The sequence below is a fragment of the Choloepus didactylus genome, chromosome 14 (genome assembly GCF_015220235.1).
Source record: "Choloepus didactylus isolate mChoDid1 chromosome 14, mChoDid1.pri, whole genome shotgun sequence".
Classification (NCBI taxonomy): domain Eukaryota; kingdom Metazoa; phylum Chordata; class Mammalia; order Pilosa; family Megalonychidae; genus Choloepus; species Choloepus didactylus.
This window is the reverse complement of record NC_051320.1, coordinates 23116160-23132723: the sequence shown is the minus strand read 5'-3', so window position 1 is coordinate 23132723 and position 16564 is coordinate 23116160. Positions and strand designations below refer to the sequence as shown.

General features: G+C 34.9%; 1 protein-coding gene across 7 annotated transcripts in view; it reads right to left on the bottom strand.

Moving 5' to 3' along the window:
* SGK3 (serum/glucocorticoid regulated kinase family member 3) overlaps nt 1-16564 on the bottom strand; it is a 142984-nt gene that overhangs the window by 26660 nt on the left and 99760 nt on the right. For 5 of the 7 annotated variants that reach the window (XM_037803490.1, XM_037803489.1, XM_037803491.1 and 2 more), the window contains 4 exons: nt 13255-13338; nt 10527-10599; nt 5126-5201; nt 1566-1653 (listed from right to left, as the gene is read on the bottom strand). In XM_037803490.1, coding sequence (XP_037659418.1) covers nt 1566-1653; nt 5126-5201; nt 10527-10599; nt 13255-13338 — 321 coding nt within the window. Of the gene's footprint in view, nt 1-1565; nt 1654-5125; nt 5202-6509; nt 10600-13254; nt 13339-16564 lie in introns of all 7 variants that reach the window. The other 2 variants (XM_037803493.1, XM_037803494.1) reach the window with 2 other exon arrangements.

Here is a 16564-nt window from a genome sequence, read left to right as displayed (position 1 = left end):
AGTTGCTTTCTAAAAGACTTGCATAAAATTATAATAAAATAAGTAATGCTCATGGATGCCTATAGTACCTTACCCTTATCAGCTCTGCTGTATTTTATTTAATTTACATTTTTACTAGAGAAAAAAAGTATCTCATTTAAATTTTTGTTTGTTATTAGCATCAACATTGAGTGTTTTCCCATATATTTGGTTATGAAGAGTATTTCTTCATGTGCTTTTTTATCTACCGGGGTTTAGGTACGATTCTTTTCAAAAACCCATTTGTATAAGCTTTTTACAGACTTTATTCCTTCTTATGCCTTGTTACAAATAGTTTCCCAATTTGCTGTTTCTCTTTTGAGTAGCTGCACAGATATAAAATAAAAATATCCTCTACCTTGTCCTAGGAGCAACCATATCACAGATGCAAAAGTTAAATCTGTTTTCTTAACTGAGAATCATCTTGGGGCATTATTAGAGGAAGGAACATGACTACTTTCCAGTGATCATAAAAAAGGAATAAATCTATTTTCCAAATGAAGATTTTTATTTTTAAAAAAGTCAAAAAGCAAATTAAGTAAATGAAAAATGACAATTATGAATACAATGAAAGTGATTTACTTCCAAGTGTAAATTCTGGGACAGTAGTGTTCTAACTCATAATATATGCTACATCACAAAAACAGAACCATGACAAAATTAAAAGACAAAAATGAACTCCAACCCTCTATTTCAACACCTCTGATTAGTTAAAATCAATAATAATGAGATCATATATATATTTGATTTTATATTTATAGCTAAGATTTGTAATTATAATTTTAATTGCTACATAATAATCCTTCAAGTTAAATTACCATAATTTACCTTTCCCACATAACTTTCTAAGGTAAATGTTGAAATATCTTCACAAGGCACAGGCTTTTTATAATTATTTATTTGTTATTAAGGTGTCATGATCCATTTTAAAAACAAGAATACGCTATTCTTTATTAGGAACACATATTATGTACACACCTACAAAAATAGAAGTTAACTGATGACAATTGGCACCTGAGAATTGATTGCTCTATGTATAAAAACCTGGCAATGAGATGAAGAGTAATGTAATGCTCTGCTGACCAAAATTCAAAACAATAATTTTGAGTATGGTAATGATGATGAAATGACAAAAAAAAACTGAAATGTAAAGTGAAGAAAGCAAGATATAAAATTGTATATATTGTATAAAAATTAGGTAATTAAAAAATCCTAGTATATTAAGAAAAGATTGGAAAGAAAACCATTAAAATGTTAACAATCACTAGGTCTGGCTGGTAGTAATACATGTTAATATTTTTATTCTTACTATTATCAAAATTTAATCAACATGTATTACTTTTGACAAAAAATACACATTCTATAAATTCTATAGGAAATAGTGATCAGGAAATGGTGTACATTTTCGTTTTGTGTATTCTGTAGAGTAGAAAATGTACTATGGATGAAATTACTTCATTTTAAGTTAAATGTCCTAAAGTTGCCACTAAATTTCATCTTTGGGGAATGGTATTTTTTCTGTTAAAAGATACAACCCCTTTTACTACCTTCTGAGTACTTCTTTCATCCTCATCTTCAGATGGATCTGACTGATGTTTTGGACTGTCCATTTGAAGGAAAGCTCTGACATCTGGACTAAAAACAAAAATTAATTTTGTTATGACTTTGAAAGTATTTCTACAGCTTTTATCGCTTTTAAATTGAAAATAAAATTTAAATAACTATATTAGCATTTACAGCAAGAAACCCAAACAAAATCCATTAATATTTATCATTATAAAGGGAGTAAATTAATAATAAAAACAAAAAGTAAAGTAATCCAACAGACAAATAGGTGAAGAATATGAACAAGCAGTTCACAGAAGAGGAAACCCAAATGGTAAGCAAATTTAAGAAGATGCCTAACTTCACTAATAAGAGAAATACAAGTTACAATGATAATGAGATACCAATTTGTACCCATTAACTGGCAAAATTAGAAAGATGAGAAAAAAATAGATGATACCAAAAGCTGGTGAGGACATGGGAAACAGACATCCTCATGTACAACTGGTGAGAGTGTAGAATGAGGCAACTTTCTGGAAAGTAAATCTAGCAATACTTGGTGCAATTGTGTATGCAAATGCCCGGGATACAGAAGTCTAGTTCTAAGATAAATCCAAGAAAAAAGCATGGGTCAGGTCCAGTGAAGGACATGTAGAAGGATGTTCATTGTAGCATTTCCTGGAGCAGTGATTGGAAGCAAAACAGGCATCTATCACAATGGGAATGAGTAAGTAAATGAGAACACCAGTCAACAATCAGACACAATGAACTAGGTACATGCAGTAGCATGGGAAGATCTCGAAAACAGTTTTTGGTGGGGGGCGGGGGCGGGAAGCAACAAAATGAGATTTATAGCACAGTGCCATTTATGTGTGTGTGTATAAAATACTCAAGAAAACAAAGGACCATTCTAAATTTTCCAAAGATAACTACATATCCAAGGATATATCAAACATATTAAAATAGGTATAGACAGTATGGGGTTAAGAAATGGATATGAAGGTCAAACAGGAGAGGGAAAATGGAAAAATAAACAAGGGGCTTCCACAGACTAATTATGAACCTGAAGGATGATTAAATCTCTACACCTGGGGTACCCCCTCCCATACCGTATGTAACAATAAATATGAATAATAAGCATTCACTGTCTGAAATTCAGAAACATTAAAAAGTATTTTTAAAAAGGGGACAGGTTGATAAGAATGTAAAATGGTGTAGCTGCTGTGGACAACAGTTTGTTAGTTCCTCAAAAAGTTAAACATGGAATTACCACATGAACCAGCAATTCTATTCATAGGTATATATTAGACAGAACTGAAAAATATATGTCCACAAAAAACTCATCAGGAATATTCATAGCAGCATTATTTGTAACAGCCAAGAAGTGGAAACAAATGTCTATCAACAAAATGTGATATATATCCATAAAATGGAATTTTACTCTGCATAAAGAGGAATGATGTATTGATACATGCTATAATATGGATGAACCTCAAAAACATTATGCTAAATGAACAAAGGCCACATAAGTTTCTATTTATAAGAAATGCCCAGAGTAGGCAAATCCATACAGACAGAAAGTAGATCGGTGGTTGCCAGGGAAGGGGAGGTACAGGGTTTCCTTTTGGGGTGAAGAAGTATTATGGAATGACAGTGATGATGGCTGCACAGCATTTGAAAACACTAAAATCACTGAATTGTATACTTTAAAATATTTAAAATGGTGAATTTTATGTTATGTGAATTTTATCTCAATAAAAGCAATTTTAAAAAGTGGGCAATGGAGGATCTTTAATCTTACCATACAGAGGCAACCACTATTAACAACTGGTATATTTTAATCGTCTTTTCTCTGCACTGTTAAGATCATGCTACATTTAAAATATTTTATGGTACCATTTTTCACTTAAAAAAATTGTCATAAGCATTTCCCCATTTTGTTAAAAACTGCAAAAAATCACTTTTGACAAATGTATGATGTTGTATAATATGGAGGTACTAAAAGTTACTCAACAATTGCTCCACTTTAGGATATATAGATTGCTTCTAACTTTACTATACAACTTTCACTACTATAAATAATGCTGGAATTGGCTACCTTTGTGCATAACATTAGAACTGCATTTATGATTTTGGGACAGATTTTAAAAGTAAAACTGTTTGGGTGGAAGTATGCACCCTTAAAATTTTAAATACATTTTGTTGAGCTGATTACCAGCTCAATTTATACGTTCCTAGCAGTATATGTACATCCCAAAGACTCTCCCAAGCCTTGATTAGCATTAAAGAGTTTATATTACCATTTCTGAGTTTGATAAGTGAAAAACAGTATTGTAAAGAAAAAGCATTCAACTTTATTAGTAATTAGTGAAATGCAAATAAAAGCAATAAAATACTACTACCCACTCACCAGACTGGCTAAAATTGAAAATACTAACAATACTAAGTGTTGGTGAAGATGAGGAGCAATGTGAACTCACAAACTGATGGTAGGAAGAAGGGTAAACTGGTACAATTACCTTTGGAAAACTATTTGGCATTATCTACTAAGGTTAAATACACACACACACACGCACACACACGTACAATCCATAGCTCTGGGCATGAGACCTTGGTCCAAAGAGGTTCAGTTCTAGTATTTACCACCGCTGTAGCCTGAATGACAGCATTCAGAGTCAGCCAATGTGCTGGGCACCTGAAACCTCCAAGAACTGTAGGCATCTTTGTATTTTACTTTGTTTAATTTTTACCCACTGCAAGGTAAAAAAACAATGAACTCATTTTACAGTTAAAAAAAAAAAATCTAAGGCTCAGAGTTAGTACATTACAAAGACAAGTCAGAGGACCTGTTCAAAATGACAGAAGCCCTCTGTAAAGTGTAAAGAATTATACAAATAGTAATTGTTGCTTTTAGAACAATTGCTCAAATATATCCTTCAATGTTGTAATAACGAAAAGAGTTCTGTCCAAAAGGAAATCTTTACATTTACAAATAGATGGGTGAGCTCTGAAACACTCACAAGTATTTTACTCTAATTTTACTTTATCCTCTTTATTTCTTCTTAGAGTATGATTCTTCATATACCCAAAATAATATATTCAACACATATGTAAAACCTTCATCAGAATTACCAGCTTAAAGCCTGCTCTATGGAATTTGGACTTGTGCATCCCCAATAACGTGAGACAATTTTTATAAAATCTCATAATAATTACAGATATCTCTTGTTGGTTCTGTTTCCCTATAGAATCCTAATATACATGGGTACATGTAACATTAAATAATTTGCAAAATGTTTTACTGTAATATGCAAATTGCTTTCAAGTTCAATCTACAAAACCAATGCAAGTATAAAAGAAAGAAAGAAGGTAACTAGAACTTTAAGTTGATGGAGAGAAAAGGAGATTAAGAATATGAGGGGGAAAAATATTTAAGGAAGGTTTTATAAACATATATATCACAGAGCATTCCACAGAATGTATAAAATCTTTATCAGTGGCTCTTTCAATGTTCTTAAGTTTGGTTTCAATGCCTCTTTAGAACACAATGAAAATTACTTACTGGTTATAAAGCTCTGGATATCTAACTAAGTTCTGAATGAATTCATTCAGTCCTGCTCTTCTTTGTTTAATAAAATCTGTTAAGAGAGACATAAACATGTCAGATATATTTATGCCAGAGTATGAAACTATCTTCAGTGCAATTATAGAAGAACAGACACACTAGATAGGGAATTCTGATTAAGATGCTATTTCTTAATTCATGTTTCTTGGTATACAAGGAAGAATAAATACTGAGAAATATACATCTTTAATTTATTAATAAAATGATTAAACGATTAAAACAAAGCAGATAGAGCTCCCCAAAGAAAATTCCACAAAACTGTATATTTTAAATTCTAAATAGACTTACTACAAAATTTGGAAAGGCACTTTACTTTTCTAATCCCTCATGTACTTACTACCAGGCAATGAACAAAAATTAACACTATGCCACTGATGACTGAAAAATCATACTAATAAAAGAAGAAAACAAGAATTAACAGAAACCCTTTGCAAATAGGGAATGGTGATTAACTGGTTAACTGAGGATTACCAAAAGTCTGGTTTTAGCTTTGCTATTAAAAAACCTTTGAAAAATGCACTGGTATAATTTCCTAATAAATAATTGCCAGCATTTTCAAAGTGTTTTGATTGTTGATAACTGGGGCTCATGCAATAGCAGTTCAGCAATAAATGTTAAGCACAAAGGTTTCTTGGAGCCAGAAAACTTTATTCAAATAGTTTGCCTCTACTAAGTATCTTGAACCTTTCCAAGACTTACACCCATACTTGCAAAAAGGGAATAATAACAGTATTTATTACACTGTTAATGAGCTAAATGAGATGATGCATGTATGTGCATAATAGAATGTCTGGCACATGGTAAGGGTACAATTATTAGCTATTATTTTTGTTTACATTATTATTATCAGATTTTCCTAATTCTTAGGAAACAATACTCTAAAGTTAAAGATACAAGGAGAATTGAGGAAGTGTCTCCTAACAGTGAAATATCTGGATAAAAACTTATGAACAATATCCATTATTAATGAGTTTTGGTTTAGAAAATTGACTTCTATTTAGTAAAGGTTTTGATACATAGCATTTGTCACCAAAACTGTGGGTTATTTCCAACTGTGTAGGTTTATTTCCATTCCTAAATGTAAGGTATAGAATTAAAGAACAGATATAAATTAGAACTGGTCTCTTGGATCCAGGTGCACTTGGTGCTTTTTTCTTATTCAGTTGTGAATTTCTTGAAGAATTTCAGAAAAGTATCTTGTAAAACTCATCCAAAGACATTTTTCATGTCACTAGATAGTAAAGCATATGTGAGGGTTAAATTAAAAACTATACTTGAAAGACAGTTATTTCTTGGAACTAGATTTAGTAAAATATCTTACCTATACATCTGCGGTGACACAGATACAAGGAAGGACAAAGATGACTGAATACATTTGGAGTAGTTAAAGAAAATGCAATGATTATATGGAAACAACTTTAAACTGTCTTGTGGATATTTCCTGAAGGGACATTTTGCTTTTGGGAGACCAGCTGTGAAAAGAGAGGAATTTCCTTTCTTTAATGAGCTATAGCCCATGCTGTACTAAGTGCTACTAGACTTCCCATTTATTTTTGACTTTATTTTAAACAATTTTGAAAGCCCTATGTAAAGCCCTATATAAAAAGAGAAGGAAAAAGTTCAGCACTGGAACGAGGAGCCCAGTAGTAGTCAGAATTTACCGCCAATTTTGAGCTTAAGTTTTAGAGAAACATGAAGCAAGCAAATATCTGAAAAAATTCCAGGTAAGACTGAAATGTGTACTTGCCCATTAGAAAATTGGCCCTAAATTCTGACTACTACTGGGCTCCTTGTTTCAGTACTGAACTTCTTCCAAAAATTTTTGTAAGGCTGATATACTGTCTTTGAGAATTATAACTGAAGATAGACATTTTTTAATTTTCTCCAAAAACTTACGTGAATCCATCTGTTGTAATTAAAAAGAAATTTCAAATAGAAAATTCAGAGAACTTAATGCTTAGAAAACAAAATGAAAGTTTTAGTCTCCAGAATAAGTATCAAAGCGAACTATGCAGATTTCCTGTCATTTCAAGAACAAGGGGCAGGGAAAAAAAATCATTGAAATCTGACTTGCAGAGGTGTTGGGTTTTAGTCCTGGTGCTGCTACTGATGACCAGAACAACCTGGTTATATTCATAATCAAAAGATATTCCGAACCTGCAGGGAACACAGAAATCATTTAGTTTGAGCCCATGCTTTTTAGATAAGGAAAAAAGATAAGATTTTTGTAATGTGTTCAAAAGAAGTAATTTAAAAGTAAACTGCAGGCAAAAGACTGTGAATTTTGTTTTTAAAGGCACCATGCATAAAGCAGTCAATGGAGTACAGGGATAGGACAATGAGCTTCAGAGACAAACAAACCTGGGTGAGTCTAATTCTGCCACATATTAGCTGTTGCTTGGGAGAGTGGCCTAACATTGCTGAGCCTTGGCTTTCCTCATCTCTGAAAATAGGGGTAAATGACAGTACTTTTCAGTTATTAACTCAAATACTAGCAGTTATCACCATCACTATTGATACTATTGTTAAGTAGTGACAGGAGTAGAAAAACAGTCTGCTGCAGTGAAAGAACCTGGTTACAAAGTCAAAGACGTAAATGAGATTCATTCAGGGACACCTGGCATCCATCCCCATTCCCTCCTCCTTAAAGTTGACAACTTTAATAGTTTTTTCTTTATCCTTCCATTATTTCCTTTTGAATCCCAACACCCTTTCCTACACAAAATACACACTCATTGGGCCCTTGTTTTTATCCCCTTCACAGTATCTTCTGGAGATCACTCCATAGCAATACAAAAAGAGCTTTCTCATTCCTTTTTATAGTTGTACTGTATTCCAGTGAGGGAAGATATTTGTCTCCAGTTTTTGCTATTAAAAAGTGCCACAATAAATAGCCTCATATGTACATCATCTCTCATGAAGTATATCTTTGGGATAAATTCCTAGAAGTGTGATTGCTTCGTCAAAGTGAAAATGAATACATAGGCCTGCTTAATTTTACCGAATTTCCCTCTGTATGGATTGTACCACTTTGCCTTCCCACCACCAAAGTAGAATGTCTCTTTCCCAAAGCCTCACCAAACAAGCACATTATCAATCTTTGGGTTTTTGAGTATGACTTAAGTTTGACCTAAATGCAGGGCTTTATAAGACCTCTGTGACACAGAATCTATTTCATCATTGCCAAGTCATATACAATATGCTCAGGATAGATATTCAAACTGTTCTTCAATAAAAATCTAATTTTAGTGTCAAATAATCCATAAAACATAAAAAGTACCACAGGGTATCTAGTCTGGGATTTTTTTTCCTTTAACAGTGAAGAAGCAATGTCGCATGTCTTTCACCTCTTTGCCTCCTACCCTTGATGAAATGGCTGTCTCAGGGGTTTAATCTACAGCCCTCCAATTTGGTTACAGGTTCATATTATCACTACGATGTAGTGTGGTTCCTCTTAGAGGTCTTTCTGCCGCTTCAAATTAACAATCCTCTCAGTCTCCTAGGCTTGACACTTCTGTCATCTCTGATTCTTTTCTCTATGAATCTCCTTTACCTAAGGAATTGCCAAGATTTCTTAGAGATTTTCTATTAAAAGTTTTTGTGTGTGGCTAATTTTCTTTTAGCCCCATTTCACCCTAGCCCAGGCTGTTGTGACCTAATTCCAAGACTCCTGGAAGATTCCCTCAGCCATCCTTCCAGTCCCTCCAGGCTCCTCTCTCTGCTGTGTCTACTGTAAACTATCCACTGTTGGTTCCATGTCACATCACTGCCTAGCTCGAGTATCTCCAAGGCCCACACACTGCCTGTGATCATTGCCTACAATGATATTTTTCAACCTGTGGTCCACAGAGATACTTCACTGCTGCACCAACAAAGCAGCTCCATTTTTATTTGTCCTACATATTACAGTCCTGGGTAAGATTCCACTGGAGAAAAAAGGACTCTGCTGCTAAAAAATGAAACAAGAGTACAAAAGCCATTGATCAAATAAAATAAAATAAAATAAAAAGCAAAAGCCATTGGCCTAGAGAATCTATAAATCTGGTTTCGTTGTGTCAATTCAATCTTCTGCTTCTCTTTATTAATGGATTCAGTGATATTTATTGAGAACCTAGTATTTTCCAGACCCTATAAATCAATTAAGAAGACATAGCCCACACCTTCATAAAATCTACAGCTTCCTACAAGTCAAATTAGCAGTTGCAATGATGTGTGCTAAATTCTCCCAACAGAAGAAAATCCTATATATAATGAGAAGTGAGAACATTTTCCAATTCTGAGGTTCATAAAGTGTAAATTTCTCCAACAGCCTAAGGAGAAAAGTCATGATTTAATTAAAGAAAGAATGTTAAAGAAATATGGAACAGATGGAAGATAAAGAGAAGTTTGTTAATCGTGGGCAGAATTCCAGAGGGCACAGTGAAAAAGTTTAAGAGGGAGAAGAATGGTTTAAGTTTAGATCAGTTTAAGCACAGTCAAGAAAGAGATTTGAGAGTTTATATCTTGAGTGGTGGCTAAGAATAGCAGAGATGTAATTTAATGGGTTACAAGGTACAAGGAAATTAGTCGAGGAGGTAAGACGGTGGGAAGGGAGAGCACTCCAGCTTGTCAGCACGCATCTGTGGTTTACACAGATGGCTCTTCTGATGGAATTTCTGGTGGATAAGGAGAGTTTTTTTGGTCTGTAAGTAGCCATCTGTGGCCTGAATTTATTTTTTAGATTCCAGGGGAAAGTTCCAGGCTTGAAACTTCAGGCATATTAGCTCCCGTTTCCCGAGATCCTCTGTGTCAATAGATATTACAGACTCCCCAAGAGTGAACAACAGGGCATTTTTTTGGTATCCCATTCAGAGATCTGCCGGGTGTTCCGTACAGAGTACATATTTAAGAAATTTTCTTATATGTAAGAATGAATGTCCTTCAAGTGACTAACTTAAAGTTGATAACAGTACCCCCAAATTATCTTTAAGATCAAAAAAGTTACTTAAAACTAGACTGCTTGAATTTAACTTCCAAAACTGCCACTGACTACTTGCATTTGATCCTGGGCAAATTAATTAATCTAATTATTGCTTCAGTTTCCTTACCTATAAATTAGTGGTAAGAGTAATATCCACCTCACATGACTGCTGTGAGGATCAAATAAAACAAAACTTATAATGTGCTTAAAACAATGCCTGGTACACAGTAAGTGCCTTCCTGTGAGATAATTTTCATACAGCATGAGATCAATTAGCTTTTTCAAGTCCTGAACCACTATACAATACAATGACTATGTCAACTACTCCTTCAAACTTCAACTATCAGTTAATAGCTGGTCTATGAAGTTATTGCTTACCTGGATCAAAATTATCACCAAATATTCTCTTGGCAGGAATCTTAAGGGCCATAGCAGGAAACTGTTTCTTTAACTAGAATGGGAGAAGGATGATAAAAACTGAACTACATGTTACAGAAAATTTTCTGCAAAAAGCTAAAGAAGGGATGTTTGATGGAAGAGAAAATGACAGGGCTGAGGGAAGGAAGGGATTGCCTAAAGCAAGCTTTCCTACTTTTCCTTTATGCTTCAAAGGTACCCAAATATTAACACCTCATCTAACTAATCACCTGCTACTTGAACAATGAGACCTCATGAAGATCTTAAGCTTTCTCTGGCACAAATCTCCACACTGCTGATTTCTCAGATGACTGTACTCCTCCCTCTTAAGAACAGTTGCACAAAAGGAAACATGTTTAGAACATAATCTGGCCAATATAATCTTTTAGGCAAAATAAAGAAGCCTCAAATTTTTAGTTATTAATAGTTCTGTGGACAGAATTTGATCTTATCTCTCTAAGAAGTTTATAAAGCTTCTTTAAAAGCACTAAAACATTAGAGAAGATAGTCTATGCACAAACTCTTACTAGCTAGCATTTTAGTTCAAAAGTGTGACCTCAATTACAGTCAAAACAAGACTGTATCTAACCCAACTTGGCAGATGAAATCACTGCCCCCACCACCACCACCACCACATGGGATCTGATACCCAGGGGTGTAAATCTCCCTGGCAATGTGGAATATGACTTCCGGGGAGGAATCTGGACCTGGCATCATGGGATGGAGAACATCTTCTCGACCAAAAAGGGGGGTGTGAAATGAAATGAAATAAGTTTCAGTGGCTGAGAGATTCTAAAAGGAGCCGAGAGGTGACTCTGGTGGGCACTCATATGCATAATATAGATAACTCGTTTTAGGTTCTAATGAATTGGAATAGCTAGCAGTAAATACCTGAAACTATCAAACTACAACCCAGAAACCTTGAATCTTGAAAACAATTGTATAAAAATGAAGTTATGAGGGGGGACAATGGGATTGGGAAAGCCATGTGGATCACACTCCCCCTTGCCAGTGTATGGATGGATGAGTAGAAAAACATGGGCAAAAAAAAAAAAAAGCACCCAGTGATCTTTTTTACTTTAATTGTTCTTTTTCACTTTAATTTTTATCCTTATTACTTTTGTGTGTATGGTAATGAAAATGTTCAAAAATTAATTTTGGTGATGGACGCACAACTATACGGTGGTACTGTGAACAACTGATTGTACGCTTTGTATGAGTGTATGGTATGTGAATATATCTCAATAAAATTGAATTATTAAAAAAACAAGACTGTATCCTTTGATTATGCAGTACTTAAACTATACATACAGTAATTCCAGTTGCATATGCATTAAAGAAAAATTAAAGAACAGAAGAAAACAGTAAAACATTATCAGTTATGATCTCTGGGTAGTAACATTATAAGTGAGTTTTAAATTTAACCTAGTTACACTTCCTGTATTTTACATATTTTCTAGAATAGGTATGAATTTTATATAGGAAAAACAAATATCATTAAAAAAATTCCAATATTACTTAAAAAGCTAAATTCCAATTAGCAAATAATTTGAATACTATTTGGGATAAATATGCAGTGAAATGCTATGTAAAGATGATGGCTAGATAGATGGATAAACAGGTGGACAGATAGAATGAAATGGAAAATACGGCAAAATGTTAAGAGTTGGTGTATCCGGGTATCTGATTGGGAGGTATGTTGGAGTTCCTGTTTAGGTTTTGTTATTTTTGCAACTGTCCTGTAAGTTTGAAAGTATTTCAAAATTAAAAATTAAAAAAAAGAGAAAAATCAACAATTGAAACAAAAGAGCTGAAACAGAAGTGTACCTTTCATGACTTCACAAAACATGGTAAGTTGTACAGCTAGACATTGTTTGATTCATTCTAGCCCATGTCAGAAGCAATTCACCTTTTGAGGTATGTTTAACTTCCTTCATATTTAAAAACTCCTAGAAATGATAACCCACAACCCATAGATTTACAAATCTAGCTATCACTATATCTAAAATCAAGAGGCTAGGTTAAGAAAATGGACAAAATTATCTTGTTAAATATAAAATGGAATTTTTCTAGGAGATGTCTAATAATCTACTGCTCATTAAACAATGACACCAGGAGACCCCTATTTAATTAGAAGGTATCAGAAGGAATTTAAATCTGGGATTTGGGGCACATTTCCTTTTCTTCTTAACTGAAGCAATGCTTAGAACCAAGAGCTGTTTTAGTAAACTGGGATTCTGTAACTACTAACTCAGTAGTTCAGTTGTGTTAGATATTTAAAATCTGAAACCTAAGACTTATCTCCAAGGAATGAAACCATAGAAGGCAGATGGGCTCATGAAATGACTTTCAGACCCAAAGCTAAGAGTTGGGGCAATTTAACCATAAATAACATGATTATTAACAATCATTAGAGAGGAAGGTAGAAAGGATTTATAATATTCTATGACAGTAAACTCTTTTAAGCTGTATATCCAGTTTTCATATCTTCAAAGGTTTATTTGGAAATACTCTTGCCCCACTTTTTAAAGAATTCCAAAGTTAAGATTCTTTTGAAAAATCTCTTACTCTTTTATGCTTGTCTGATACATCTGAGTATTAATTTAAATCATTCAAATAAATCTCCCTTATTGTTGTGTTTTTCTCAGGTATTCTTTAAATAAAATCTGGTAGTCTGAATGTTACTTACAGTGTTGTAAAGCTTATCAAATTCTGCATATCTCCTGAAGACGAACCACTCACTCCTGCCAACTGAAACCAGAACTTTATAAACCTGTGGAAATAAAAAACATCATAAAATTTAATTGCAAAAGAAAAACACCCATAAAACCATCAACTATTTAAATACCTAAAGCCCGCTTTCATACTCATAAAACTGACATCAGATATTAATGTTTAGATGATACTCCAGGATACAAAAGCATACAAACTGAATCACTTGTTTTATCTTGTCAAGTGACAACATTTTATTTTTTAAATGTTATGAAATATTTCTTTACTTTTCAGAGAATAATGTAGCAACACCCATGTGCCCATTATTTAGATCTACTGATTTCTAACATTTTGTCATTCTTCCTTCAGATTTTTTTCTACCAAGAATAAAATATTATAGATTTATTTGGTACCATTTTCCTCTCTTCTTTCCAGCAGTAACCACTATACTGAAATTGTAAGGTGTTCATTTTCAAAAGTGATGCCTGGCCCCAAATAAACAATTACATGTTAGTTCTCCTCCTTCCAGGTCATCTTTCTACAAAGAGGTGAAACAAAGAATTTATCCTCAGATCTTCTAATGCTGTCTTACATGTGTTCAATACTTTCATATATACGTAATCTTACATAATCACAATCAACAGCCACATGAAGTCAACATAACAAATACTACAACCCCAGTAGCATATGAGGAAATGATGGTATGAGAAAGATAAGTGCCCAAATTCACAGACTTAATAAAAAATATCAAACTAGGACTAAAATCTAAATTTTCTAACCCTTCATGCACTGGAACTGGTATCAAAATCATCAAAAGTTATAATATAGAATTAAACCTCATAATTCATTCCCAATATACTCAGTGTATAATCCAACACCCCAATGTTGAGAAAACAGTTTGGGACCCCAAAGATCTTGTATCATTTCTAAAAGGAAAGTAACAAGAATATGTATTTACACACACAGACGAAAAACAAGCAGACGAGGAATAAGGCTGACTGGTGGGTAGCTTGGGTTAAGAAGCTCGTTATTTTCCAGTGAAGACTCAAGGAAAGAGACAGGAGTTGCTTTGAGGTTTAGGATACAAATCCCACTGTCTGTTAGACAACTTAAAAGAAGAAACCAGGTTTATTTTAAAAGGTGGGCAAACCAATGTATATAACCCATCCTTTCCTAGGAAAGGCAGATAACCTGCGCTCACAAGTTCATAGTCAGATAACAGTACCACGAAAGAATCGTGTCCCTGATACTGTTTGTGATGACGGTGTATGAATTCTGTGGTGTGACCTAAGATACGGACACATCGACAGGCCCACAGTTTCCCCAAGGGCCCCAGAGTGTAAAGCCACATCCCTTTGTAGGGAAGAGATAAGTTCTCACCCAGAAGGTGAGGGAAAGTCACTGGTGTCAGTCACTCCAGCAAGAGACACATCCCTCAGAACTGAGAGAAAGAGCGCCCGGGTACCCTGCGTGAGCACTGGGGCACTATCGGGCTCTTTTGGTGTTCACCAAGATGGCGTCAAGGAGGTTGTCTTACATGAAGCTACTGGGTACAGATATTGGTTGTAAGATGACACCTCCACATGGAGAGAGCCCAGAAGCAGAGAGATAGGAGCCTAGTCAGGGTGCAGTGAGCCGTGCTTCTATGATTAGACCACAGATTCATTTCATATGGCGTCTGCCTCAGAATCACACAGGGCCTGGAAGCAGAGCTGCTACAAAAGTACCAGAAACTTGGGTTTATAGGACTGTGCACTTCTTGCACTCTTTGTGCTGACTTCCTGGTGAGGAGAGCAGTTAGGTAGAGCCACGTCTAGAACCCAAGTCTAGTTGCCAGGCTGAAGCAGCTCTGCTCCAAGAACATCGACAAGAACTAAGATAAAGCCTCGCAAAGTTAATAACTAACAGTCTGATCTATGAAAAAGTGCTTATTAAATAAGTTCTAATAAAACACTGTAATCAGCAAACACAAAGACTTCAAATTCTAAAAAATATTTTCATTACAGAAAACAAGCAAGACTTCACAGAAAGTAGTACAATACACATTACAATATGAAATTATCTTATTTAGTTTTATTTGAGCACTTGCTGACTGTCTATCTTGCCCCACCAGGATATAAGTTCCTCGAGAGCAAGGACTGTGTGATTCTTACTCCCTGCCCTATCCCCAGCACCTAGGACAGTGCCTGGCATACCAACAAAACTCACTCAGTTTGCTGAATGAATAAATGAAAGTATAATTTAGACTTGGTTTAAGTTAAGACATCCTAGAATGCAATACATATTTCTCTGTTAGAAGCTTCAAGGTATATAGAGCCATATAAAAACATATGAGCAGTAGAGTACAAAAATATCACTGACTACTCAGTAACACAATGTCTATTTCTGTTCCCAACTATAACACAGACACCTGGGCCTGCTGAGGCTGGACAACGAGTCCATGTTGGGGAGGTGGTGACTGTCTCTGCCGAGTACGCCCAAGTTTCTTGAGGACTGAAGACTGTACTACATGTGACCAGCAACCAAGACATGAACTTAGCACTACTTTTCATTCAACATCAATTCAATAAATATTTACTGAGTATCTACTATTTCAGTCCTAGGTGCTGATGAAACAATAGTGGGGGAAGTCCCTGCTTTAAAGGACCATGCATTATAGTCAGGGAAGGCACACATAAATAAATAGAAGCTTTGTCAGGTAGCGATAACTGCTATGAAACATTAAGTAGGGTAACAGGTACAGACAGTGAAAGTGATGGGGTAGGGAATCTATCTCATATAGGGTGGTCAGAAAAAGCCTCTCTGATAAGTCAACATTTGAGAGTCTGAAGGAAGTAAATGTACAAGATGATGTGGATAGGGCGTCTAAGAATAAGTGAGCAGCTCTGGGATCAGCTGGGTAGAGTAATGCTACAGACCTCCTTGAACCTTTAGTGGAAGACATGAAAACACCTCTCCCTGAAGAATAAAAGGGCACCTGAGATGACCCACTGCACATACCTGCTATTGTATGAATGTCAGTCAAGCATGGCAGCAGGTGACACCCCTGAAGGAGAGGTAAAGGTGAAGAGAAGGAAGGAAGGATAACTTTTTTACACCTCACTATTTTATCCATGGCAAAATGATCCTTGTTTACCTTCAACGTGATGTTGCTAAAATACACACACAATGTTTGTTAAGATATTGCTGAAAAATAGAGAGACTGAGGAGAGATAAATGGCCAGACACACATTCTAATCCCCCTTTCCTGGGCTTTGGTGAAGGGCATGGGGGAGTGCATTTGCTAA